Source organism: Rhinatrema bivittatum, chromosome 12 (assembly GCF_901001135.1).
Source record: "Rhinatrema bivittatum chromosome 12, aRhiBiv1.1, whole genome shotgun sequence".
Taxonomy (NCBI): Eukaryota; Metazoa; Chordata; class Amphibia; order Gymnophiona; family Rhinatrematidae; genus Rhinatrema; species Rhinatrema bivittatum.
Window position 1 is genome coordinate 5,202,050 of NC_042626.1, and position 27,210 is coordinate 5,229,259.

Here is a 27,210-nt window from a genome sequence, read left to right on the forward strand (position 1 = left end):
GAAATCTTAAATAAAACCTTTATTCTATTTTATACTCAAAGTAACTGAGAAGCTGCACCACGCTCCCTCCCCTCCGGTGCTGAGATGCAGGCTGGGGAGGTCCATCCCAGAAGTTTCACTTCTTTTTGCTGGACTTTGCTGCCATCTCAAGGCCCTGGATGTATTTCCGGGGCAGGTGATATTGCTCTGCAAGAAAACCACAAGGTTTGTGACATTGCAAGGACGCTTCCCAATTTTACAGCTAAGATGGGGATGGTGGGACGTGACGGCCAAACCGCATGCAGGCTTCTCAGGAATGCGCACGTAACTACAGAATTTGTGATCTTACGGTTTTCAGGAGGGGGAATATTTGTTGTTAAGCCTCACTCTTTAACAGGAAAGTCCTGCCCATCTCTACCCTTCTAATCCACCACCAACTCCGGACTGTACTTTCCACCAGGGGGCGCTGGGGGCCTGGACTGGAGCTGCTGTGTCCGTGGGTCGTGCTCCCCTCACTACCCTTATTCAAAGCCACTCTCACAAAGGAAAATTAGTTTCTTACCTGATAATTTTCGTTCCTGTAGTACCAAGGATCAGTCCAGGACACCTGGGTTGTGACTCCGCACCAGTAGATGGAGACAGACTAAAACTTGTGGGCGGAGCCATATATGCCCCTGTGCCAGTCACAGCCCCTCAGTCATACGGAATGTCAAAGTAGAACACAACCAGAATGTCAAAGTAGAACACAACCAGAACTAAACTCGCTATAAACCGCTTAAAAACCGGGGAAAGAAAAACACTCCTCCTGGAAACGGACTCTCCAACCGAGAGAGCTAAACAAGCGGAACAGAATAATCCAGAACAAAGAGCGGACTCTCCATTACTTCAGCGCAGCACTGCGGGCGGGATCCTGGACTGATCCTTGGTACTACAGGAACGAAAATTATCAGGTAAGAAACTAATTTTCCTTTCCCTGTACGTACCAGGATCAGTCCAGGACACCTGGGATGTACCAGAGCAAACCTACCGAGGGTGGGAAGCAGAGAGTCCCGCTCGGAGTACCCTCTCTCCAAAACCCCCGGAACCGGTAGCCCGGACATCCAACCGGTAATGCCTGATAAAGGTATGCAACGTCTGCCAGGTAGCCGCCCTGCAAATTTCCTGAGGCGACACCTGCGAAGCTTCCGCCCAGGACGCCGCTTGAGAACGAGTCGAGAACGAGTCGAGTGAGCCTTCAGGCCCACGGGAAGTGGTTTTCCCCGCATCAAGTAAGCCGAACCAATGGCCTCCTTGAGCCAACGGGCGATTGTTGTGCGTGACACTGCTGCCCCTGTCTTTGGACCAGAGAACAGGACAAACAGATGATCTGTGACCCGAAAAGAATTAGTAACCTCCAGATAGCGAAGGAGGGATCTCCGCATGTCAAGCTTCCGTAATTCCCTTTCTTCTGGAACGGAGGACTCCCTTCCCACAAAAGCTGGCAACTCCAACGATTGATTCACGTGAAAAGACGACACAACTTTCGGAAGAAAGGAGGGAACCGTCCGCAAAGAAACTCCGGAATCCGAAATACGCAAGAAAAGTTCTCTACAGGACAGGGCCTGTAACTCGGAAACACGCCGTGCCGAGGCAATCGCCACCAAGAACGCCGTGTTTAAAGTGAGATCCTTAAGAGTTGCGCGTTTCAAGGGCTCAAACGGCGCCGTGCAGAGAGCGGAGAGAACCCAATTGAGGTTCCAAGCCGGACAAGGGAGACGCAATGGAGGACGAAGGTGCTTAGCACCCCGAAGGAAACGAGAAATGTCCGGATGAAGTGCCAGGGACGTACCACGGACCTTACCTCGCAAACAACCAAGCGCCGCCACTGGGGACCCGTAGCGAACTGCACGCCAGACCCTTGGCCAAACCTGCCTGGAGGAACGCCAGAATGTTGGAGACGGAAGCCGAAGTGGGGTCCACCCCACGCTGCACGCACCATTCCTCAAAGACCACACATACACGGACATACGCCAGAGACGTTGACTGCTTCCTGGAACGCAGCAGCATGGCTACCACCGCATCTGAGTAACCTTTCCACTTCAGCCGACTCCTCGCAAAAGCCATGCCGCGAGATAGAAGTGATCCGTATCCTCCAAACAGACGGGGCCCTGATGAGCAGGCCCGCCATTCCTTGGAGCCGAAAGGGCGCCGATACCGCCAGCTGGGCGAGGTCTGCGAACCACGGCCGGCGCGGCCACTCCGGTGCCACCAAGATCACCTTGGCTGGGTGCAATTCTATGCGCCGTAGAATCTTGCCGAACATCGGCCACGGGGGAAACACGTAGAGCAGCACATCCGTCGGCCAGGGAAGCACCACCGCATCGACGCCTTCTGCCCCCCGTCCTCGAAGTCGACTGTAAAATTGCGGGGCCTTCGCGTCGTGCCACGTGGCCATGAGATCCATGTGGGGCACCCCCCCACGTTTTGCAAATGAGCAGAAATGCTTCGGCCACAACTCCCACTCACCGGAATCCAGGCGATGATGGCCGAGAAAAATCCGCCTGCACTTTGTCAACTCCCGCAATGTGAGACGCTGCTATGTTGCTGAGATGTAGCTCCGACCAGGCCATCAAGCACTGAGCTTCCTCCGCCACCTGGGGGCTCCTTGTCCCGCCCTGGCGGTTGATGTATGCCACAGTGGTCGCAGTGTCCGACAACACTCGAACTGCCTTCCCCCGCAGCAACGGCAGGAAGGCTTGCAGGCAGGGCCAGACGGACCGCTTCGGTCTCTAGGCGATGGCCAGACCCCTGGGCTGGCGACACGGACCATAGGTCTTGGACTGCGCTCCCCACGCAGACCGCTCCCCAACCGGAAAGGCTGGCATCCGTGGTCACCACTGTCCAGTTGGGCACCTGAAAGAGACCCCAGACGACAGATGCTTGGGATCCAGCCACCAGAGCAGGCTGGACCTCGCGTGTTCCGTGATCGGAAGCGGTAGATGGAATTCCTCCGAGACCGGCTTCCAGCAGGATAGGCTTCCAGCGGGATAGAAAGTAGGACTGTAATGGTCGCAGATGAGCGAATGCCCAGGGAATCAGCGCCAGCATTGAAGCCATAGGCCCTAGGACCATAAAGTGATCGCAGACCCGCGGTTGGCGGAGAGACAATAGGCGTCGTACTTGAGCTTGCAGTTTGCACACCCGTTCGTGCACCTTGCCCAGCTTTGTGTCGAAAAGAGCTCCCAGATATTCCAAGGTCTGCGCGGGGTCAGATGACTCTTGCTGCAGTTTATCACCCATCCTAGGGACTGCAGAAGGTGGAGGACCCTGGCTACCGCCATCCGACCCAAGCCTCGGACGTCGCCCGAATCAACCAATCGTCCAGGTAAGGATGGACCAAGAGACCTTCTCGGCGCAGCTACGCCGCCACCACTACCGTCAGCTTTGTGCATGTACGTGGGGCCGTCGCGAGCCCGAAGGGGAGCGCTCGGAACTGGTACTGCCGCCCTAGTATGCAGAACCTGAGGACGCGTTGGAATGACGGATGAATGCCGATGTGAAGATATGCCTCCGTGAGATCCAGGGAGGCCAGGAACTTGGAGGCCAGGAACTCGCCGGGCCTTACCGCAGCGATGACTGAACGAATCCATTTTGAAGTGAGGAATGCGAAGGCATCGACTTATCCCTTTGAGATCCAGAATCAGTGTGGACGTGCCGTCTTTCTTCGGGACGATGAAGTAGATGGAGTAACGGCCCTTGCCGTGTTGGCTGACCGGGACTGGGGAAAAAAACCTCCCAAGCCGTCTAAGTGTCGGATGGTGCCGAGCAGAGCAGCAGTCTTCTCGGGGCCTTGCAGGGCGAGATAAGGAACTTGTCCGCTGAAGTACGAGCACAATCTAACGCGTAGCCGTGTCCTATCACGTTGAGGACCGACTGGTCTGACGTTATGCCGGCCCAGTCCTCGAAAAATGACAACAACAGCGCCCTGACGTTAGGAACGGCGTGTTGAGGCTGCGGCAAGAGATGGACCGACCACATTTCGCTGCGAAGCCTTGGCCCCTGTGATCGCCAGGGCTCCCCTCAGTGGCCAGAAGCTGATGGGCTCATCCCAAGCCAGCCCGAAGTGCAAAATCACTCCAGACTGCGGCCCAAGCCCCGGGCGGAAGCCCCGAAGGCCTTCTTCAATTGCACCTCCAAATGTCAATCCTAGAGATCCCATAAGACCGCGGTATCCCGCATCGGGATGGGAGTGCGCTTCGGGACTGCTGACGTGGAAGAGTCCACCTTAGGGACCCGCAACATCTCCAAGGCCTCCTCGTGCAGAGGGTGAAACTTGTCCATTGCCGGGGGAACCTTCAGCCCCAAGTCCAGGATGTCCCTGTCCCAATGCCGCAGGTCCATAGTCAAGAGCGGGACCAGGAAGGTGGTAGAGGGCCACGCAGACCTGACCCACCCTGAATCCACGGAGCCTCCTCTAGCCTCCCCCGGAGGCGCGAGATCCCTAACTTTTCCAGAATGACGGGGAGGAGAACAGCTGGACAACCCTGGGAACTGGTAACTGCCCCTTCGGACATCCGGTGCTAATGCCTGGCTCTGGGCGAAGGGTGCCTGTCACTCTCTGCCCCCCTCGGGTGCGGGGACGAGTTTTCCGAGCCCTCCTGAGCCGAGGACGAGACCGAGGACTCCCAATCGTCCCGAGGTGGAATGGTCCTCAAAACCTTTTAACTCGCGGCCCCTCCGGCCGGGGCCCACCGATTGCCGTTCCTGAGGCCTAGAAAACGGCGCTACGAGACCCCCAGCCGTTAAACCGCTGAACGTTTGCGCGCCCTATGGGCCCCAAGGCCCCGCGCATGCCCAACGACTCCTGCCCCCTTTCCCGAGGGACCCGCGGGAACTGAGGGACGCAGAGGGAACCGTTGAGGAGAAGTGGAGGCGACGATTTCTGCCCCCCCCCCCCCCCGAAGGTTCTCGCCGCTATCGGGACCGCTGCCTACCGGGGCGACAAAACGACTGCCCCTGCCGCGATCGGGATGCTGCCGCCGCGATTTGGAACGCTGTAGACCGTGGCGGCAAGATGGCTGCCCGAGCCGCGATTGGGACCGCTGCCGACTGCAGCGGCAAAATGGCTACTCTTACCGCCTCAGGGTCCCTGCGTGTCGCGATCGGGACCGCTGCCAACTGCAGCAGCAACAAATGCCGGTCTAGCCGTCCCAGTTCCACAGCACCAGGCGAATGACCCGCCGAGCCGACCGCCGAAGGAGGGGCCACCCGCCGCTCAGGCGCCCGCCGTGTCCCGCGCCATTTCGCGGCCGCCGAAGGGGGCCCCCCCGCTTCTCAGGCGCCAGCCTCTCAGGCGCCAGCCGCGGCCAAAATGGCCGCCACTGCCGCACGGAGCGGGAAGAGCTCTTGAGGCCTTTCTTTCGCGCCCCCTCCCCCGCGCGGCGGCGATCGCGCAGGTTACGAACGAGCCCCCCCCCCGAGGCGCCACGGATGATCCCTCACCGTCTGGGAAGCAGCGCGCGCGCCGAACTGCCGGCCCGGCAACCGAGCCACAAGTCAAGCCGGCGAAAGAAAAGGCGCGAAACGGGGACCAAGGACCGTCGTAGGGAAGAGACACCTCCAATAAAATGCAGCGAATGGCCGGCCCCCCCCCCCCCACCAGCGGCGCCCCCACCGAAGAGCGGCGACGCTACGAGAGAGAGAGAGAGAGAGAGCCGGCACAAATAAAACAAACCTCTTTTTTTTTTTTTTTACAAACAAACCTGTCGCTGTCCACAGTCCTGGAGCCCTAATCCAACAGGGGGAGTGAACCGGGCTCCCCGGTGTCACCCCTGACGCTGCTACTAAGAAAGTCGGGTCCTCGACCCTAGCAGCGGCCTCAACCAGGGGGGGGTAGTCCCCTCAGGACCTCTCAACCCCCCCGGGAGGTAGGGCAGACGGACGTCAGCGACAATTTGGCAAAAATTCCAATTAAAAGACACTAAAGCCTAAACTGGCCTAAACCAAAAAGAAAACCAACCCTGACGGAGTACCAGAATCAGGGCAGGGAGGAGCTGTGACCGGACCTGCACCATCTACTGGAGACAGAGTAAGACTGAGGGGCTGTGACTGGCACAGGGGCATATATGGCTCCGCCCACAAGTTTTAGTCTGTCTCCATCTACTGGTGCGGAGTCACAACCCAGGTGTCCTGGACTGATCCTGGTACGTACAGGGAACCCATCTTTTTTAGGCTGCTTCTAAATCTTAACTGTAACCTTGCTGTGGTTGAGAATTTAATTTAGTAAGAAAAGGGTTCGTCATGGTCCTGTCTGTCTTGAGCGTATGCGCTATGAAGCAAGACTGGCTCAAGTGCACTGGTGCAGCACTATGTACATCTCGCACAGTGACTTGCCTATGTCTCTCCCCTATCACAAGGTCACAGGTACGGAGAAGTCATTTTATAACCAACAGAGCTAAATTCTAATCCTACCGCCACCAGTCAATCTGAGCGCCAAGCAACTCGTGTCACCTTCCAGTTTCATCAGCGTGCACCTCCCCCCAGCCGTATGCAGGGCACTCTACCAATTACTCTGAGACAGAATGAGCTGTAATTTCAGCATGCAACGTTTTATCATATTGAACATAGAACGGGTGAAATAAAAAGCCCAGGGCGCCCCACCTGATTCACATCTCCAGACAACACTTGACACAACCACGACTCACCTAGCAGGAGTCTGCCCAGAGCGCTGACCTGGTTGCCTTGGATCTGGACCTGTGCTCTATCCTTTGACCCAGGAAGTGCAGTGACCATGGCACTGGCTTGGACTCGTTGCTGTAGTACTGTGGCAACAGCATGGGGGTCAAGTCCATACAGCTCAAGGTTTCTAATCAGCGTCACCTGCAGAGCAGAAGGAAAAAGCAGGGGTGCAGACTAATTCCAGATCTGATGCCTGTATCACGCCGCCGGCTGGAACAGAGTTTTACCTTTTTATTGGATGCTCTCTGTGCCACCGAGATATCGATGGGCTCCAGGCTTCCTTTTCTTACTAGGGGCTTCTGACCATGAAAGGTGACCTGGTGGAAGGGCTGAAGTCTCTCCATGCACCTGAAACGAGCCTTAATGTTTACAAGCTGCTTTGGGGTTTCAGACAGAGAGAGCTGGTGCAATGTCATAAGATCCGCAGCTCCAATGCTGTCTGCATGGCAACATTTTACCCTTCGTTCTCAAAATGGAAAGGAGGAGACAAGGATTCTTATTTTTGAGTGTCACTTTTAGATTTTTAAAAACAGACAGAGAATCAAACAAGAAAACGTGGCCTGCCAAATACTGAATGGCACAGTAGAAAACAGCAAGGGGGCGAGAAAGCTTAGCCACAAGAATGAATAACACGCAGAAGCTTCCGGGAACGCCTGAGGATTATTGCTAAGATATCAGAACCAGGGGCCTTCGCTCTTGGGGGCAATTCAGGGCCAGCACTACGGATACTTCCTACCTGCACCGCAGCTCGCGTAAATTTGAAGCAATAAAATTAAAGAAATACACCACGGGATGGGAGGTTACCCAGGGAAGATCAGAGGTGCGGTAGAAAGGGAAGAAACGTCCCTAACACGTAGGAAAGGAGGAAAAAAGATCCAGTACAGCCCCGGTTCGATGAACTGCAGTGGCAGATCTCATGTCGGCCTGAGGGGAAGGTTACATGAAAGCTTCCTCTCGCTCTATCCAGTCCACAGGGAGCGCATGCCCTGCCAGATCCTCCCTCTTGGTGGATTAAGTTTTTGGAATTGCACTTTTTTTATTTTTTAATTAGTTAGGGAAAGTAATGTATAACTCCTACCCTAAGTGTTTCTGTTATTAAAGCTGGGTTACCCCCTTATAAAAGGACCTGGTGCATGTTACCTGCTCAGCAGATCCTCCCACTTCAGCCGCGTGGTGTCGCTCTGCTCCGATTTCTCCAGCACGCAGTCACACAGAATGGGATCGATGGACACAAAACTAAAGACAGAGAGAGGAAAGGTCAATACTGAACTGCCCCCAGCAGGAAGAATGCAGCGAGGCTCCCTGTGCTACACCCATCGTCTGCCCCCCTTCTGTGGCGGGGCTGAGGCCCGATGAGCGGCGAAGCAGCAGTTCCTGCCGTGCGTGGCCCAGTCATCCACACCCAGAATGTGCTTCCAAGCCCAGCTACTTACTTTTTGTTTTCTTCATCGACAAGTTCATTGGTTTTTACGTAGTTAATGACAACGCTCCGGACGTCACTGCTGGAGAGGACATCCCCTTTCCTGGAAAAAGAAGACACTTCCTGCATTAGGACATAGCCTTATTCTGGGATCAAAGATCTCTCAGATCCGTACGGGGGCAGGTGCTATGCGGTGGGATCCAGAGCAGGCAGTCTGAGGTCTGACCTGGGCTGGGAGGGGAGTGGGAGCTCGATTCCCCTGCAAGCTCACCTCCGGCCTGTCTCCTGAAAGAGGGGCAGCATCTTGGCAGAGATGCCATACAGTGGGACAATGTCAGGGGGGTGGTACAGGTGCCCCCCTGACCCCTCCTTGCTCTTCTCTATAGCCGGAGCTCCACAGGCTGCATCCAAAGCAACAAAGCCTCGGATCCTGAAATGTAAATCGGAGAAGAAATCATTCTCTGGTTGTTAGAGAATACTAATGTTGTCTGAACAAGGGACACCTCCAAAGCCCCTAGTTTTCAATTTAGAACCCTTTCTTGCTCACAGTTTAAGCTAAATGATGACGCACGGCCAAACTGCACCCCGCCCTGCATTTTGTGCACAAGGCTCCGGGAAGCACTGCAGGGGACCAGCTGAATCCTTATGGGGCTGTTTCACTGCTGTAATTCTACTTTACGTTTGTAGCAATACAGACACAACCCTGCCTTAGGCGTTCCCCAGCATCTGGCACGTGCACAGAGAGCCCGCACTGAACCCAGAAAAAAGGGGTCCTGAGGACACACAAGTGACGCCCAGAGAAGCTACTGGGACATCGCCCATTCAAGTCTGTGCACTAGCTGAGCCCTGCTGTCTGGGGAAAGCACAAGTGAGAAGGTAGGTGGGGTACAGGGGTTGCAGGGGAACCCCCATATGGAAACTAACCTAGTTTGTGGAATAAATGCAGAAAGACTGCAGGAATATTCAGCGAGGAGCACATAAGAAAAATATAAAAAACTGTTTTGGCTTACTCTGGACATTTCCAGTCTACATCCACAATGCTCTCCACCCCTTTGCTCAGCTCCCTCACCTGCAGGATCTTCCTCTGCTGCATGCACTGCAGAAACTTGGAGAGCTGTGGGGACAATGACCACATCAGAGGAAGGAGCAGCAGGCAAGGAAACACCTGGGGCTCACGGACATCAGCTCTTACCTTCTTGTAACTTGACTTCTTAATGTCCATTTGTTTTCCCTCAGGGCTGTTGTGTTGAAAGAGAGTATGAGTTCAAAACACAGAGACAGCGAGCACGTGGGATTTCTACACAGCACCTGCCACCCCCCATGCACCAAGAGGAGCAGCTTTCTAGGCTGTCGCTACTTTTGCCAAAATTAGGCCTTCAAACCTCCCTTAATGCGCCCCCCTTTCCCTCCTGCTACAGGAACAAATCAGACCTTCTGGATTCCCAACAGCCATCTCCCATGGACTGAGCTCCTTCCTTCCTCGGCCACCCCGCGCTCTCTACGGCCACGGCTATGTTAACCCCGCCCTCACCTACCAGCAGGAGAACATGTGATTGCGCAGGAAGGTGCTGGTGAGAAGAGGCAGATCAGACTTCTTCACTTTGCTTTTCAAAGCCTGGAAAAAGCACTGAAGCAGCAGTTCATCCATGAGTTCTGGAGAGGGGAAAAGCAGAAGCTGAAGAGCACCCACGTGGAACCGAGCTCACTCCTACCCCGAGGATGTTGGGCTGCTCCTCACCCAGCTGTCGTCTTTTTTATTGCCTCATCTCCCCTGTGTAATCAAGAAGTCCATGGACGACAGCCAAGGCTGCATATAACTGACTGGATAAAGGGTCTCCCACTTCTGTAGCTGCGCCTAGGGTCTACTACCCAGCCCGTGAGCACCCCAGAAGCAGTCTGGTTACTAAGATATCCATAGTCAATAGTCAAGAGACATTTCCAGACACAGGCAGTACATGCAGAGCTCTCTCATGCATATTCATTTTGGATAGCCTGTAAAATCAGACTGGGTCGGAAAGCCCTAAGCAAGGCTGTCTGCAGCCTCTGTGGTGATAGGGGATCATTTATTTGGAAAGGACCCCGCCTGTCACCATTCACTCATTCAAACCAGCATTAATAATCCATTGCATTCCCAGCTTTGGCCACAATGGGGATCAGGCTTACGGGGAGGAGTCTGCTATTATCTAAACCAAAAAATAACAGCAAAAGAATTATCCCCACTGTATAGAGACGGTTTCTTTCGGCCCTGATTCAGCATTTACAGTATTTCCTTTCCTGTTGCCAAGTGCCTGGGCTGACGGCAGATACCTTGGGCGGTTCGGTGCTCCTCCGCTTCTCCTGGCTTTTCACTCGGTGCTGCGTCCTTCGGGTCTTCTTGCACTGACTGCTTACTACTCTCATCTCCCTTCACGTCATCTTGCACCAGCAGCACCACTCCGTTCTCTACTGCCTTCAGGCCTAAGCTCTCGGTGGCAGCCTGCGGACAAGGGTCTGTGGACAAGGGGTCCAAAAGAACCGTTTGTCCCTCCTCCTCGTCGTCTGCCTCTGTGGGCTCCAGCTCAAGAGAAGAAATGACAGGTGGAGGAGACTTCTCTCCCAATGCCCTTCAAATGCAATTCCCAAAAAGTTAATTCATATTAGATAGTGATTTTACAAACTCAACATCGCCTTTTGTCCCAGTGCAATGTCCTTGTTGTCCCAAAAAGAACCAAAACAGCAGCAGTATTGCTACTGCATCTTGAGTGACGATCCCCTCCCCAGCAGCCTTAAGGCAAGAGCCAGCATGCACCCCCTGCCCTGGAGCCTTCTCGCCACACAGGGCTCAGGTGCTGCTTTGCAAGCAGGCATAGTACAGCCTCGGAGTTCACTGCAGTTATTTTTGTACTTTTTCTTAGTGCAAACCAAATGTTCTTTTTTTTTTTTTTTTAGAAACTACAAATCATGTGTTTAAAATTCTGAGGACGTACAATGAACAAACTCAGCCCTTCCTGCATGTGAGAAATCTCAAATATCCAGTTGCATTTTGTAGGTGATGAACTGTATGCAACTGCTAGTAAAAAAAAAAAAAAATGAAAATACAAATCTCTAAGCAAAAGAAGCTTTTAGTCTGCAAAAGCAGCCGTGGTTGACTAGTAGGGCCCTATCCTGCCTTCATGTAAGAAACCCAAAATACTCCGGCTTCTTAAGCAAGGCCGCCCAGGGTTCACACATAAGCATCAATAAATGGAAGTGGTATGCATTATTGCATTGTCTGCAGCTGAGTTAAGGTGTCTGCTCTGAATTCCTGCCTTTTCTAGAGCGACCCCTACACTGAGGAACTGACTTCCTCTCGAGATGAGGCAGGAGGTGAGTTATCTGTCATTCCAGAGGTTCTTTCCCACTGCCGAGAAGGCTGGGGGGCTTCAGCTTCTGTGGATGGCTCTCTCTGCATATTAAATTTTTTGGTAAGTGGGCGATGACCATGTTGGGGATCAGATCTGTGGGTTTTGTGTTTCTTTCTGGTTTGTAATTAATTTTGCTTTGTATATATGTTTTAATACTTGTTGCACACCTCCTTGGGTGATCTTTCAAGTTTGGGAAGATAGTTTAGAAAAACTTTTTAAAATAAAGAAAACATTCCGCTCACCAGCCCAACATAATTGGGTGCAATTTTATTCCATGGCTTGGCTCTCATGTTTAAATGGCATTTAAAAGTTAAAGAAAGGAAAGAGAATCTAGAACACAAGGGCCAGTCTTGGGATGGCTGCAGCCACTCCAGAACAGAGAGCATGGACAGACACAGACATGCTTTAGTAATGGAGCAGCTGCTTCTGGAGGACAGCAAGGCTCTGTATACGCACCATAGCTGGTCAGTGTATGTATGCAGCACTGTGACACCTTTCCCCTTCATTCCTGCACCAAGCATCTCCGCCGTGGACATGGTGGCAACCCCTACAGCAATGGGAGCTCTGCAGAAAGGTTTCAACAGGGAGTAGATATGGGTTGGGTACAACAATATCAAAAAAGCACAAACCAAAAGCTTCAGGAGCGGACAAGCTGCTTGTGTGTCCGTATGGCCGTACCATTAAGGAATGAAGTGCCTCCTCTTTCTCCACGGCACTGCGTTCTGTCACACAGACCAACAGTGGACTCCTTCACTGGTGAACAGGGAAAGGCTCTGTGCAGGAATTTCAACAATAAGGCCAAATACCCAGAAACAGCTCCCAAGATGGCCTTTGCATCCACCCCCATGCTAGGAAACCCCAATGCTGTAACCCGACAGAACTAATGCTTGTTTACCTCAGATGAGACAAAGACCCCCTCCCACAACAACTTTAAAATGAGGCACAATACAGAAAATTACTGGCAATCAAATCACTGAATCATATGTTGTAGCAACTGTACAAAGCTGTCACAGTCCACTCCCTTTCAGTGCTGGGGGTTCCAGTAGGAATACCAATGTATAACACCGCTACAGAGCTCCCAACAGACTCCTCTCCACCCTCACAGCTATAAAAGTCTGAAGTCTAATCTATATTTTTTTAATACAGTTTCCAATGTTTGATATGTAATTTTAATTTTGGAGAGATAAAAGCTTTAGTTTGTACCTGTTTCCCACTAAGGTAATAGCACAGATATTACCCTGCTGTACCTGAGGGAGACCAGAAGATGGCAGAAGAACACCAGGCAACATCAGATCTGCAGCCAAATAAAAGCACAAGAGAAAGCTCCTGGTAGTCTTTATGCAAATTGATGTTAAACATACAAGATCTGATGTAATAAAAAAAATGAGTAAAAGACCCCCACTCCTACCACCCCAAGGCATATTGAACATGAAGACCCTCTTCTCGATGATCAGCATCCTCAGGGAATATTTCCCAGGTTTGTTTCACACTTAATAATGCTGGAGAGCCTTCTGCAGGACCCTGCGCTATCACGTCTCATTCAGACTCTCATTGCCCTGTGGCATACTCTGGATTTCTTCCATTCAGCACTGAGGCCTGAAAAAATGTTGTAAACCACCTTGAAGTAAGATTGGAAGGCGGTGCAAAAATATAATACACATAACACCTTTTAGCCACCAGAGTGAATCTGAGGTCTGGAGCCCCAGAACTTGTATGCACCGAAGAAGCTTCACGTTTTCAGGTGGTGTACGTGCAGCTAGTGACCCATTTCTATTTTTAACATAACTGTAATCTTTACATTTGAGAAGTAATTCCACTACTGAAAAGGACAGCCAGAAAACAAACATTGCCTCTTTCTTACCTGCTCCTCCAGCAAGCTTCTGCAGCACTGGGGGCCATGTCGCAAAAGCTGGGAGAAGATCTGGATAGGACCAAAGGGTGTACACTGGCCAGAAAGTGAAATATACATATATCAGTATTATATATGACCCCTCCCACTCTCCCTAATCCTCCATAAAGTGCTTAGAGTAACAAGCCAGATGAGGGGTAATTAGAACATTTCCTGCAGAGCTCCTAGATTCTGGATGAGGGTGTGTATTACCACCCACATTTACAGGCCGATGCAATAGAAACGTGCTAAACGCGGGCACTCGTATTCAGCACCCATTTCCCTAATGCGAGCCCATCCACCTCTCCTGGGCATGTGATGCAATACGCTATTGAACTGCCGCATTAAAAAGCACGCACTAAGGGAAATTGTGCATCCTCAGCGTGTCCTTGGCATCAGGCGCCCTGGAGTCGTGTCTGTGTGTGGGTTAGGAAAATAGATGCTCAATACTAATGTCTGTTTTATCCTGTGGCAGCTAATTGACAGACACAATATACAAGCACAATACACACGTTTCAGAGCATGTATATTGTGCACCTAGGAATTTTTGTTTTTCAGGCAAGCCTTTTTAATTTTGCATGGTGTTATTTTCTGCGGTTCCTCCTACTTAGTATCGCCCAATACTAAAGAGGAGGAACCACAGAAAAGCAGTATTGTTTGCTCTTAAGTTGAGCACTTGACATACGGCGGGATTTTAGCCTGCTCCGGGGTAGGTGTTTAATTTTCCATGTTAAAAAATGTGCATCAGGCACACAGCAATTTTTGGTATCAGGGATAATAGCTAATAGCCTTGTCTACATGGCATTCACATGTGATGAGTGCTATTAGCTACGCACTTGTTTGGATGTACATTGTGGACGCGCTAATCTCTTTACTGCATTGTTTGTTTTTCTAGCACATCCAACTGCACGTCAAGCTGGGCGCACTATATTGCATCGGCCCCTCTGACCCTTCTAAACTGCGATAGCTCTGCTGTCAAACCAAAAATGTATCCACATAACAGGTATGTAAGGAGTGGTGGCAGTACAAGTTTTTCCCACCGCTATGGTTCTGTCTTGTGCTCAGATTCAGTTATGATCTCCCATCAGCTTCTGTTTTTTCACTGTTTAGTTTGTTCACCTTAAAGATACTACAAAGACTTCTCAGCTGTTTTGGTCCTGAACTGGACACTTTGCAAATCATGATACCTATTTCTAGTGCAACACATAGATCAACCAAATGTATTTAATTTAATAATATTTATATAATCGCTTCACTCATTAAAAATCAATATACAACATAATACATATAAATATAAGTGAGCTTTCCAGACCACAAACAGGTTCTTTCTTCATAACATGTGAAAAAGGGAACAAATGGTCCCAGAAACTCCTGTATATCAACTCTGGAGAATTCTTATATCGGCTTAATAAAAAGTTCTTACAGCTGAATTCATCTCTTTGACAGCACTTCAGACTCAGTAGATATTACCTACGTAATTACAGGCGTGAAATTTTGAATTAACTTAATGGCAAACACCTGTTGGATAGAGGCTTCTTTCCACTTCAAACAAGATAGGATTCCTGTTCTGGACATATACAGTCACAGCTTCTCCCTTATGGGTGTACAGTTTCACCACATTCAATTCTTCTTTGCTTCGCATCAGCTCAGACAGTATCTCAGCGCTGAGTGCTGGGAATGCAGTTAACACATCTGCATGCAACTTTCTCCTGAGAAACATTAAATAAAATGAAATTATTCAGCTGTAGAAATTTCAAAAGTGTTTTTTACCTGATTAGGTCATTCACTGAATCATAGAAATACAGGGTTCAAGGGATCTCAGGAGATCATCTGGTCCATCCTCTATCTCTAGGCACAATCTGCTGTGTCAAAACCAACCTGGATAGATGTGTCTATAGTGTTTCTTAAATCTTCCAACAACAGAGATTCAACCACCTCCTTAGGTAACCCATTCCAGCGCTTACCTGCCTTCCCTGGGAGTTCATCCTAATATTTAATCTAAATTTCTCCTGCTGTAATTTAAGTTAGATGTTTCCTATCCTATCCCCAGTGGTACTGGAAAACAACTGACTGCATCCTTGTAACTCCCTTTAGGGCCTGAAGTACTAAAGGATTTTCCTCATTTTGGGTTCTGTGGAGGAAATGCTTAGTACAGCTGACCATTAGTGTATTTGAACTCTACTGATAAGTTATTCTCGTCTTCCCCTTTTCCAGATTTAAATAAACCCAAGTCCTCCACCCTTTCCTCATTGATCAGATTATCCAGACGGCTCATCTTCGTTGTTCTGCTCTGGATTTTCGCCAGTTTCTTCGTGCGTTGCTTGAGGGGTGAGGTCCTAAACTGGTTGCACTCCTCCAACAATGGCCTTATCGAGGTTTAGAGGAGGTGGGTAGTGGCGATACAAGGACAGCATTAAGGGCTGGGGAGGAGCAGCGCCGTGCGGCCTCTCACCTGTCCGACCCTTTCATGGTGGTGTTGGACTTTACTCTGAAAGCTTTGCAGAACATGTCTGCAGATCCCGTGCCGGGACTGGGTTATCTCTCCCGGGAAACTTAGCGAAGGACCCACTCCAGCTTCACTGCCCGGGAGCCGCCATCTTGGTTCCGTCCCTGAAAGAACCCTCCCCCGGAAACACGTACTCGGCATGCGCGGGCCGCGCAGCCAATGGCAGAGCAGAGCGTGAGCACGTGCCCGCAGGTCGGCTCTTCGGCAGAGAGAACCTTGCGTTTGTTCCCTGCCAAGCCGGAGGTTTCCTCCCTGGGTGACGTCAAGTGGGTGTGGCCTGTGTGATGTCAGGACGCTGACGGGAGCCGCGTTCAGTGCTTAGCAACCGGGGCTCGGCGGCTGTTAGTGCGGGGCCCGGCGGCGGGACTGACGGTGCGGCGGGAGGTCGGGGAGAGCTCGGGAAGCCGCGTCCCGCCCTCCTACACCTATGCGGGGCCCCCCTCGGGGCATGGCTGCGGGGCCCAGCCGTCCCGTCCCGTTCCAGCCATGATGCTATTGACCCGAAAAGCGGACGGCCCCATCGCGGCAGGTAGGGAGCGACCCCTCCCCGGGGCCTCGCAGGGTTCGCCGGCGGGTGAAGCCTTGGAAAGCCGCCGGCTGCTCCTTGGCACGCGTTAGTGTACAGAGGCCCCCGTTCCCCACCCCTGCTCCACAACTCCCGCCTCTCTGCATCTCGGGACTGGCTTGTGTCTTTCTGAGTGAAGCAAAGGCTGCTTCACTCGGGAATCTGCAGCCCCCCCACGAGATGAGGTGGGACCGATTGCAGCAGACTTGTTTTGTAGCACTGCAGCCATCTGCATCCGAGGGGGGAAAACAACTTTTAGGGAGGTTTGAAGTCACAGCGAGTAACTTTGTTAAAAGGCAATGCTGGTAGGGTTTCTGGCTGTCTGAGCTGCTGTTCATGCCACTGATTAATGCTTGCATACGTGTAATGTTTACAGTCCGATTTGGGGATGGCTTATACGATTCCTACATGAGAATAGATGACATCGGGACTCAGGATACTGAAAATGAAGAAAGAACTTCTCTGCCTTTGCTTGGCAAACTTACGGTAAGTACAGCAAGATTTCTGCCTTACAATTTCACATTGTTCTGATACCCCTGCCATTCCGGTATGTAGCATGCTAGACAGCTTTGCGGCTCATTGATATAGGACCACATGTGCAGCAGTGACTTTCTGCTAATCTAATTTCACTATTTATAACCTAGTGTGTATGTGTGCTGCTAAGAACAGTTTATTCACATAAAATCATCTGCTGAAATCTGTCACACAGAAAACTAGAAAACAGTGGTTTAGTAACTCCACTGTTTGAATGCTAATGTCTCTGCATGCGCTGGAGTTTTGCTTGGCTTGTTTGTCTGGAATGTGTAAACATTGGCTTATTTGCCTATTTGTGCTAAATTTGGGGTGTTACTATTTAATTAGCCATGGTAAAAGTTTACTAAATATGTAACATTACTCAGCATGTAATTAGTAATAATATATGTGTGTCTTAAAAAGGTGATTTACTATTGTTCATTCTGATGCATATAGTAAAAAATAATAGGACATTTTTTGTGAATTTCAAAGCTAAAAATAGTGGCATTTTTCATTTTCTTAATATCAATGTATGCATCTTACTATTCTGAGAAACAAAATCAAACTATTGATACAAATTGAAGTCACAGCCCTATCTTACAAGCATCTTAGAATATCAAAGCCATGAATTATACAGGGTTTGCATTGGTCTCCCTGGGAAATTGGGTGTCTGTGTTTTTGTATGTCTAGTTTGATCTTCTCCCCTTCTTGGCTTGTGTGTTGGATTTCAGAACCTGAGTGGTATGGTTATTGAATATGTGAACTCGCCCCTAAGTAGGCCCAGATGTATCACTACATAAGTGATCTTCATTCTTTTTCAAGCGGGGGCAACTTTGGTAAAAAGAACTTCAATGTGGGGGGGTGGGTGGAATTTCCCTTCCAATGATGCAGCTAGCTTGCTCCCCCTACTCACTCTCTCCCCCACACCCTTTGTTCCACAGTGCCATCTCAGTCAGTCTTAATCTCGACTTGCCTCTCCACCATCCTGACTCATAGCTTCCAAGCTGGCTCTCTCCTTAGTTAGCTTCTCCAGATGCTTGCTGACGGTACCATCTCCAGAAAAGCCCATCTGTTGGCTTCCAATACTGGGGCTGATGCAGTACAGTGCGCTCAGCCGAGCGCACTGTTAACCTGTAGTCAGACGCGGGTAGAAAAGGCGCTAATCAATTCCCTAATGCAATATGGGGATTAGCGCATATTCAACGGACATCCAATGCAGAGTGAATCTAATAGCACTCATCACATGCAAATGCATACGAATGAGGCTATTAGGCATTCACTCCCGATGCAAAAAAAAAAAAATGTGTGTCTCGGACGCATATTTAACTGTTATCTATTAACGCCTGCCTGGAGTAAGCGTTAATAGCTGAGCGCATCTAAAACATGTACAGAAAAGCAGAAAAAACTGCTCTTCTGTACTGCCTCCTACTTAATATCATTGTGATATTAATATCATTGTGATATTAAGTAGGATGAGAAATTCAAGAAAAAAAAATAGACAGTCAGGTTCAGGAAACGGACGCTCGACTGACAAGCCTTCGCTTCCTGAACCTCAGCGTCTCTTTTCCTTACCAGCGGATAGCCATTACGAAACAGACGCAGAGAAACCCGTGACTGCCGTCCGCCGGTCAGGAAAATCGACGCCGATAAACTCGGCATAGGTTTTCGTGATTCTGCCGTCCGCCGGTAAGCAACCCTAGTGCCTCCTTGCTAACGCAACCCCCTAATTTAAATATTGCATGGCGCCCTAAGAAAGCGGGCGCTGACCAGTGCTTGCTTTCTACGCATATTTATTGCATCGGCACCACTGTGTGGATCATGGTAAGTTCAGGCACCACACAGCTCAGACTCGGCACAATACAGGTAGAAACATAACAGCTGTCTCAAAGGCAACATCAGCAGCAAGCGTCCAGAGAACATGAAGGGAGAGTGTATTAGGGGAAGAGAGTCGGGGTTAATGGGAGCTGCCAGTGGCTCTTGGGCCTCTGTCGTAAGCACCCCCCTTAAAGGTGCAGAGGTGAGCTGGCGGCATTCAGAACACTGTAAAATTACCACTGGCCTGCTCCTTCTTGGGGGTAGGCCCGACAGAATCGTGATGCTTATACTGACTATCATTTGAGAGGGAGTAATAGGAGGTGGTGCCTTTCACAGTGGGGTATCAGTGGTAGGAACCTCTCTCCAGGCCTAGCACCCTGATCAGACATGGAAATTAGCACCCCTCCCAACCTCCCTCTCTCTCTCTCTCCTTATGCCACCCCCCATCTTCCACAATGCTCAGCAGCTGCAATAGTTGCTCTCTTCCTCCTGCCCCTCGCCTGTGTTTTTCACCTGCTTCTCCCGTAGACTGCCACATTCCCTTTAGGGGGTTGTCAATGGAAGACTGCTTTGGCAGGCATGGTGATGCAGCGGGATGGGTTTGGTGCAGCTGTCTCCTATCTGAGCCTCTTTCTTTCTTCAGCAGGTACCATATGTGTTTGACCGAAGTTTGGAGTTATTTCTTCTGTTTTTATTTTTCTATATAACTTGTCATTTCCTCAGCAGATCTCCCTATTCCGTTTATAACATATGCTCCGTGACCTTCCTTTTTTATGTGCATTTAGCTCGGTACAGCTGATAGCAAATGCACAGGGAGGGATGCACAACTCTAAAAATACATATCTAAACAGCCATGTGTTAGAGACATGGCTCAGTTTCAAACAGGTGAGGTACTTTTTGTGCAAAAACAGATGGTACAGCACGACCAGTGGATCAGGAAACAAAATCTTTCCTTGTGTTGTCACTTTTTTTTTTTTTTTTTTTTTTAGATTACTTCTTGGTCCCTATGGATTGTTTTTACAATGCAAATAACTTCATCTGTTAGTCCTTTGTGAATAAAAGTAACCTGAGTAGGTTCCCTACTTTGCTTTGTGAACCTTTCACCTCAAGGACGTTTGTAGTAGCTTCTTCTGATTACAGGTCCTGGGTATATGTGGGCATTGCAGAGTTAATGGGAGCTGTATACCATGTGCTCTTCTAGGTATGGAAGGCAGGGTAATTCTTTTTTGCCTTGGATGTAGAGGAGGAGACTCCCTGGTTTGTACCATTTCTTATCAATCATGTCTCTAAGCACGGTCTAAGAGCAAGACCAATTAAACAGTAGTTCTTGATAAAGCACGTGCCATATTACCCAGGAGCAGTTACTTGAGTGCTAATGCAGCAGCTATTGGGGTTTACAGAAAAGACCTGCACTCTTTGAGCTGACTTATGGCAGTTTGCCAGAACCAAGCCTTATCAACAGCTGTTGGGCACATTGTCATTTTGCTTGTGATCTCTGTTGACTGACACATCACAGGTGACAAGTTCTTCTATAAACACATACCAAACCCTGGCTGTAACTTAGCATGCTAAACCCTGTTGGACAGTCTCTTACAGCATACAAATGCTATCCCATGTGGTTAGGCTGAATGGATGAACAAGTGGTTCCAGCTAAACTGAAATGTCTTATACCATAATAGTCATCACTTATGATTTCCTGATTTGGCATAACATGAGTTTCTCGTATTCCAAAGAGGACTACAGACATTCTTCCTAATGCACACAGGCTTATTCTTCTGTCGGCCTCAGTAAGAATTGTCCCCTGTACATACCCAGATCAGTCCAGACTCCTGGGTTTTGCCTCTCTGCCAGCAGATGGAGACAGAGAGAGTCTCACTGAAGCAGATGGTAGATGGTGCAAAACCTGCAGTTCTGCAGTCAAGAGACTGTTTTGGATTTATGAGCCTTCCTCCAGGGGTGTTTTTGGGTCCTAGTGGGTCAAGGTGGACGAGTTGGGGGGTTGGCGACCCTTTTGTATGCTCGCTCCTTTCTTCCATGGGCTGTAAATCTGGTGGTCCAGATCCCTCCCCTTCACGAGGCTGCTCAGGGCGGCTGTTTTCTTTTAGTCTGTCCCTTTTTTAATTTGACTGATTTTCTTTTTTTCTGCTGGCAGCTCTGTGTTCCATTCTAGGGAGCAGGTATTGTAAGTCTGGCTTTTTTCTGATCTGCCATGTGGCCTGAGCTCCTGGAACCTGAACCTTTGTGCCAAGGGAAAGGATTGGTTTCAGAGAGTTAAAAAAAAAAAAAAAAAAAAAAAAGAGAGAACAAGGAACGAGTTAAAGGTTCCGGGGGGAAGCTACCTCAGCAATGAAGTTTTCAGCAGCTTCTCTGCCTGCGGAGGACTCCGGGTGTTAGCTTTGTGGTGCTGAGGGACTGTTTCGTGCTGGTGGTGCCGTGGGCGCGGGGAAGAACAGCGTGTGCATGCAGAAAAAGCATTCAGGGGTCTGTGTTAAGCATGGCTGCACTGGTAGAACAAGCCTCATGGATGACGGGGTCTAGCATTGAGGCTTTCCCCATCAGCACGGAAACGGCAGCCATTTTCAATTACTTAGCAACGCCTGCGGGAGAGGCAGGGGAATCCCCTCCAACTATCACCAGCAGTTCCCTGCCCCACAGGGGTGCAGAGAGGCCTTTGCACTGAGGAAGAGTAGAAGGTCTTCTGCCAGTTTCAATTTGCCTTTGCGCAAAGCGTGTTTAGCGAGATCACGGCTCTTGGCTCCAGTCTCCATGGATTCTTGGCCAGTCAAGAGGCCAAGCTGTTGAGAAGCTCTTCAGGCCAGTGATTTTCTGTGCCGGATATTAAACTGATCCAGGCCTAAATGCGCTGAAGGTGCAGGCAGGCTTTACTTAGCCTGTGTAGGCATGTGCGCATTCTCACCGCGTGGCAGTTGTTATGGTTATGAGGTGTTGGGTACTGCGGTGATGGTCACTCCCACGGGGAGGAGTCCCATGAGGAACCGCAGTACTAGGCTAGACTCTATACACGCAGACACAGAAGTTGTATTTATTGTACTGCCCGGGGCGGGCAGCAGTGAGGTAACTCAGTGAAGTAGTCCAGGGTCCTCAGAAGAGGAGACCAGTCTCACACTCGAGTAGGTGATAGGCAGCACGACATAGCAGGGACAGGTCCCGGATGTAGACACAGAGCGCTGAAGCTGAGACAGACTGAAAGGGTTAGTACTCGCTGAAGTAGAAGCTGTATTGTTGAAGGTCCTGGCAGGCAGAAGTTGTTCAGTGGCAGGCACCAGATTAGGGAGAGCAGGCCCTCGAGGAGCGAGTACCCGGAATCCCAAGATAGGTACCTGAGAGAGAGCAGAAGGGCCCCCGAGGAGCGGGTAGCCAGGTTAGTGAGAATTACCCCGAAGGACAGAGAGAGCTTCCTGCGGCAGCTGGGAAGCGGCAGAGCAGCGTAGACTGGAGGCAATCCAATCCTTGCTAACGAAGGGCAGGCTAAATACCAGGATGTGATGACGTCACTCGGAGGGGACGCCCCCGAGGTTCCTGCCATGACGTGCGCACGCGCACCCTAGGAGGCCCTCAGGAAAATCATGGCGAACACCGTCACTGTTGCTGATCCAGGGACACCGGAGAGAGCAGCATGAAGACTCGGCAGCAGCCATCTTCCCAAGGCTTGAGGAGAGAGAAGGAAGAAAGGTGAGGCACAGAGGTCGAAGCCATCTGAGACCGGACGCAACAGCAGTTGCATGTCCTGGGACCTGTGTGCGTACAACCTCGGTGTAGACTGGAACGGGTACTTGTGCGTGTAAGACGTAACCTAGACGGGAGCGCGTATTTGCATGTGTCCTGGAGGGGTGTGCGTGTGGTGTGCGCACAGGAGGCCACCTCCAGCCGAAGTTCAAGAAAGCTAGGCGCCAGGGACGAACAGGTCCAAGCGCCTTGCTATCTCTGAGGCTTCCCGTCTGATAGCAATTCAGTCCTCACCCTCTCTCTGTTTGTGTCAGTGCTGTTTGGATGCTCAAAGCAATTTGACTACTACAGCTTTTGGCCGTGTTGGGACATCCCCTCGGCCTATGGGGGAGTGAAGTGGGAGGTGAGGCAATGGTCAGTTCTCCCTTGTTCCTGAGGGCAGAAGCTTCCCAGAGAGAGGTTGGAGAGAGCAAGGCTGAGCCTAGGGACTGCGGTATAGATCCATCCTCCTCCTGGGTGGAATCTTTCCAGGCCCTGCAGACCTTTCTGCAGGGGTGTCCAGTGAAGGCGAAGCAACCTATTACATAGGGATCATGTGCTTGGGCCGCTCATTTGTCAGTCACGGCAGGCAAATGCCACAAGGAGGCTGCCCCTGGTAATGTTCAAGGAGGTGTGGATCACGAGATGGGGAATCTGGCTTTCTAACTTCTAGAAGAGGGAGAAATTGCATCTGATTGGGAGCCGCTTTGGACTCTGCTCAGATTTTTCCTTTTTTTTCACAGAGATGTCTTGTTGAGTTTGGCTCAGACCCTGAACACGCTTAGTGTGGCCAGAAGTCAATTTTAAGTTAGGCAACCTGTTTCTTTTACCTCCTGTATCCAGTTTAAGAGAGATTGGATTTAAGGAAGGTAAATGCAGTTTTCAAGGTTTCCCGTTTCCACATGGAACTCTGAGGTCCCTCACAGCGGCGGTGCGCAAGGGAGAGTTCTTGGCATCTCTCGCCTTGACAGAGGCATATCTGCACATAACCATCAGGCCAGAGCACCAGAGATTCCTGAGGTTCATAGTCCTAAGGGAACATTTTCTGTTTCGAGCCCTTTGCCTGTCTCAGTGCAACAGGAGATGCTGGTGACATCTGAGATAGTTCTGGTCTCACGGTACCGCAGCTAACCATTCAGCTTGCCCTCTCTTATGCCAATCTACATCTCCTGCTCACGTATGTACCTTCACCAAAGTGATGATGGTGGGGGCAGCCGCATTGTAAAAGGAGGGTGTGTTGGTGTACCCGTATCTGGATGACTGGCTTATTCATGTGAAATCAAATGACCTCTGTCAACAATCAGTACAAAAGGTACCGATGCGCTTGAAGTCTCTAGGATGGGTGGTGAACCTAGGAACGAGCCATTTAGTTCTCTTACAAACTCTGGAGTATCTGGGAGCTCAGTTCCACACTAGGAGAGAGAGAGTGCTGAAAGTGCAGAATCAGATTAGGCTTCTGCTAGAGCTTTCGGTGCCCCAAGGTCTGGGACTATTTACAGGTCTGGGTTCTATGGCATTGACATTAGAATTAATGTATTGGGTGTTCACAAATGTGGTCTCTGCAGGGGGCTCTTCTCCTGCTGGAATCCGTTATTTGAAGAGTTTCATCTTCCTCGTCCATTAGAGGGGGAAGCCAGGGACAGTCTTGTGGTGCAGAATTGGAGATTCTGAATTGGATAATAGGCTTCTCTGGATGGAGGGTGGTGTGGCAGGATCAGCCGGCGTAGAGCCAGGTCGAAACAGGAGGCCTCCTGGCCTAACAATCGGTTAGAGATGAGAGCGGTGTGTTGCACGTTGCTTGCCTGTCTGCCAAGGTTATGTGCCCTTCCAGTATGGTTCCTATTAGACAATGTGATGATGGTGGGGACTACATTAACCATCAAGGCAGAACCAAAAGTCAGGCAGTGGCTTGAGAGGCCCGGAAATTGATTCTCTGGGCACAACAGCACTTGGAGCGGCTGGTAGTGTCTCACATCACTGAAGTGAAAGCAGATTTTATCAGTCGGAGAAAGTTAGACCCTGGGGAATGGGTGCTGTCAGAGGCAGCAATGTATCTCATTCATGGAAGATGGGGGATATCCCGACCAAAGAGAACACAAAGGTGTTGCGTTTTACAGCCACTGAATACAACACGGTATAAAGGAATCTGAGTTCTGGTGCTGCTGTGGACTCAAGGGATTCTTCTTTGTCTTCCCTCCCGCAGCCTCTGGTGGACGAGGGATTGTAGCAGATAGAGAAACATCCAGATAACGTGATCCTGGTAGCTCCAAAGTGGCCACATCATCTATGCTTCCCAGATCTGATCAACATGGCCATAGATGGACCCCTGAGGTTCAGACATCAGTTGACTGTCAGGGGGCTCACTTCTGTCTCGTGGCTTTGCTTCTGGGAGGAGACAACTGAGGTAGAGGGGATATTCCAAAGCGGTTATTTCCACCTTCTACATCCTTGACTTATGTGTGAATTTGGAGGATCTTCGAGTCCTGGACTGCTGTTGACAGAGTGCAGCCTCAGTCTATTCAGGCTACGGTGCCGTATATTTTGGCTTTTCTACAGAAAGGTCTGGTCAAGGGACTGGCTTTTAACTCTGACTGTCCAGGTAGCGACATTGGGTTGTCTCCGGGTTAAGGTGCACATCTGGATGTTCTTTGGTTCCTTAAGGGAGCTAAGAACTTGTGTCCTCAAGTGTGGAACATTTGTCCATCTTGGAATCTGAATCTAGTCCTTAGAGGATTGTGTGAGGCTCGGTTTGAACCACTAAAGAGAGAGATACAGTTAAAGACTTGACTCTTAAAGTAGTTTTCTTGGTTGTTATTTGTTCAGCCAGGAGAATTTCAGAGCTCCAGGTGCTGTCGTATTAAGATCTCTTCCTACAGATGTCTGATTTATGTATGGTGCCTTTTCTGCCTGAGGTAGTCTTGGAATTCCATCTTAATTAGACAGAGCTTCCAGCTTTTTATGGGTTTGGATTCCTCTACACCTCATGTGGGGGAGCTTTAGGCTCTTAGATTAGAGGCATGCATTATTGAGGTATCTAAAGGTCACTTACGATTTCCATAGATCGTATCAACACTTTGTATTGTTGAGTGGTCCATAGAAGGGAAATAAGTCGTCTAGGACTACAATTGTGCGGTGGCTGAAGGAAGCGGTTAAGTCGACTTACATTTAAGAACATAAGAAAATGCCATACTGGGTCAGACCAAGGGTCCATCAAGCCCAGCATCCTGTTTCCAACAGTGGCCAATCCAGGCCATAAGAACCTGGCAAGTACCCAAAAACTAAGTCTATTCCATGTTACCATTGCTAATGTCAGTGGCTATTCGCTAAGTGAACTTAATAGCAGGTAATGGACTTCTCCTCCAAGAACTTATCCAATCCTTTTTTAAACACAGCTATACTAACTGCACTGACATCATCCGCTGGTAACAAATTCCAGAGTTTAATTGTGCGTTGAGTAAAAAAGAACTTTCTCCGATTAGTTTTAAATGTGCCCCATGCTAACTTCATGGAGTGCCCCCTAGTCTTTCTACTATTTGAAAGAGTAAATAACCGATTCACATCTACCCGTTCTAGACCTCTCATGATTTTAAACACCTCTATCATATCCCCCCTCAGTCGTCTCTTCTCCAAGCTGAAAAGTCCTAACCTCTTTAGCCTTTCCTCGTAGGGAAGTTGTTCCATTCCCCTTATCATTTTGGTAGCCCTTCTCTGTACCTTCTCCATCGCAATTATATCTTTTTTGAGATGCGGCAACCAGAATTGTACACAGTATTCAAGGTGCGGTCTCACCATGGAGCGATACAGAGGCATTATGACATTTTCCGTTTTATTCACATTCCCTTTCTAATAATTCCCAACATTCTGTTTGCTTTTTTGACTGCCGCAGCACACTGAGCCGACGATTTCAATGTGTTATCCACTATGACACCTAGATCTCTTTCTTGGGTTGTAGCACCTAATATGGAACCCAACATTGTGTAATTATAGCAAGGGTTATTATTCCCTGTATGCATCACCTTGCACTTATCCACATTAAATTTCATCTGCCATTTGGATGCCCAATTTTCCAGTCTCACAAGGTCTTCCTGCAATTTATCACAATCTGCTTGTGATTTAACTACTCTGAACAATTTTGTATCATCTGCAAATTTGATTATCTCACTCGTCGTATTTCTTTCCAGATCATTTATAAATATATTGAAAAGTAAGGGTCCCAATACAGATCCCTGAGGCACTCCACTGTCCACTCCCTTCCACTGAGAAAATTGCCCATTTAATCCTACTCTCTGTTTCCTGTCTTTTAGCCAGTTTGCAATCCACGAAAGAACATCGCCACCTATCCCATGACTTTTTACTTTTCCTAGAAGCCTCTCATGAGGAACTTTGTCAAATGCCTTCTGAAAATCCAAGTATACTATATCTACCGGTTCACCTTTATCCACATGTTTATTAACTCCTTCAAAAAAGTGAAGCAGATTTGTGAGGCAAGACTTGCCCTGGATAAAGCCATGCTGACTTTGTTCCATTAAACCATGTCTTTCTATATGTTCTGTGATTTTGATGTTTAGAACACTTTCCACTATTTTTCCTGGCACTGAAGTCAGGCTAACCGGTCTGTAGTTTCCCGGATCGCCCCTGGAGCCCTTTTTAAATCTTAGGGTTACATTAGCCACCCTCCAGTCTTCGGGTACAATGGAT

General features: G+C 49.7%; 2 protein-coding genes across 2 annotated transcripts in view; one reads left to right on the top strand and one right to left on the bottom strand.

Moving 5' to 3' along the window:
* EIF2D (eukaryotic translation initiation factor 2D) lies at positions 1–16,089 on the bottom strand. Its single transcript, XM_029572959.1, has 15 exons — positions 15,840–16,089; positions 14,906–15,096; positions 13,361–13,444; positions 12,703–12,793; positions 11,956–12,063; positions 10,424–10,719; positions 9,652–9,769; positions 9,309–9,354; positions 9,127–9,230; positions 8,388–8,546; positions 8,130–8,219; positions 7,837–7,932; positions 6,924–7,044; positions 6,663–6,837; positions 1–186 (listed from the first exon to the last, which is right to left on the bottom strand). Exons 1-15 carry the CDS (start codon positions 15,893–15,895, stop codon positions 116–118), a joined length of 1,806 nt encoding a protein of 601 aa, XP_029428819.1. The 5' UTR covers positions 15,896–16,089; the 3' UTR covers positions 1–115.
* The window catches only part of DYRK3 (dual specificity tyrosine phosphorylation regulated kinase 3), a 19,634-nt gene continuing 8,474 nt past the window's right edge, over positions 16,051–27,210 (top strand). The window contains exons 1-2 of the mRNA XM_029572961.1: positions 16,051–16,422; positions 16,835–16,944. Coding sequence (XP_029428821.1) covers positions 16,380–16,422; positions 16,835–16,944 — 153 coding nt within the window. The 5' untranslated portion in view covers positions 16,051–16,379. The remainder of the gene's footprint in view (positions 16,423–16,834; positions 16,945–27,210) is intronic.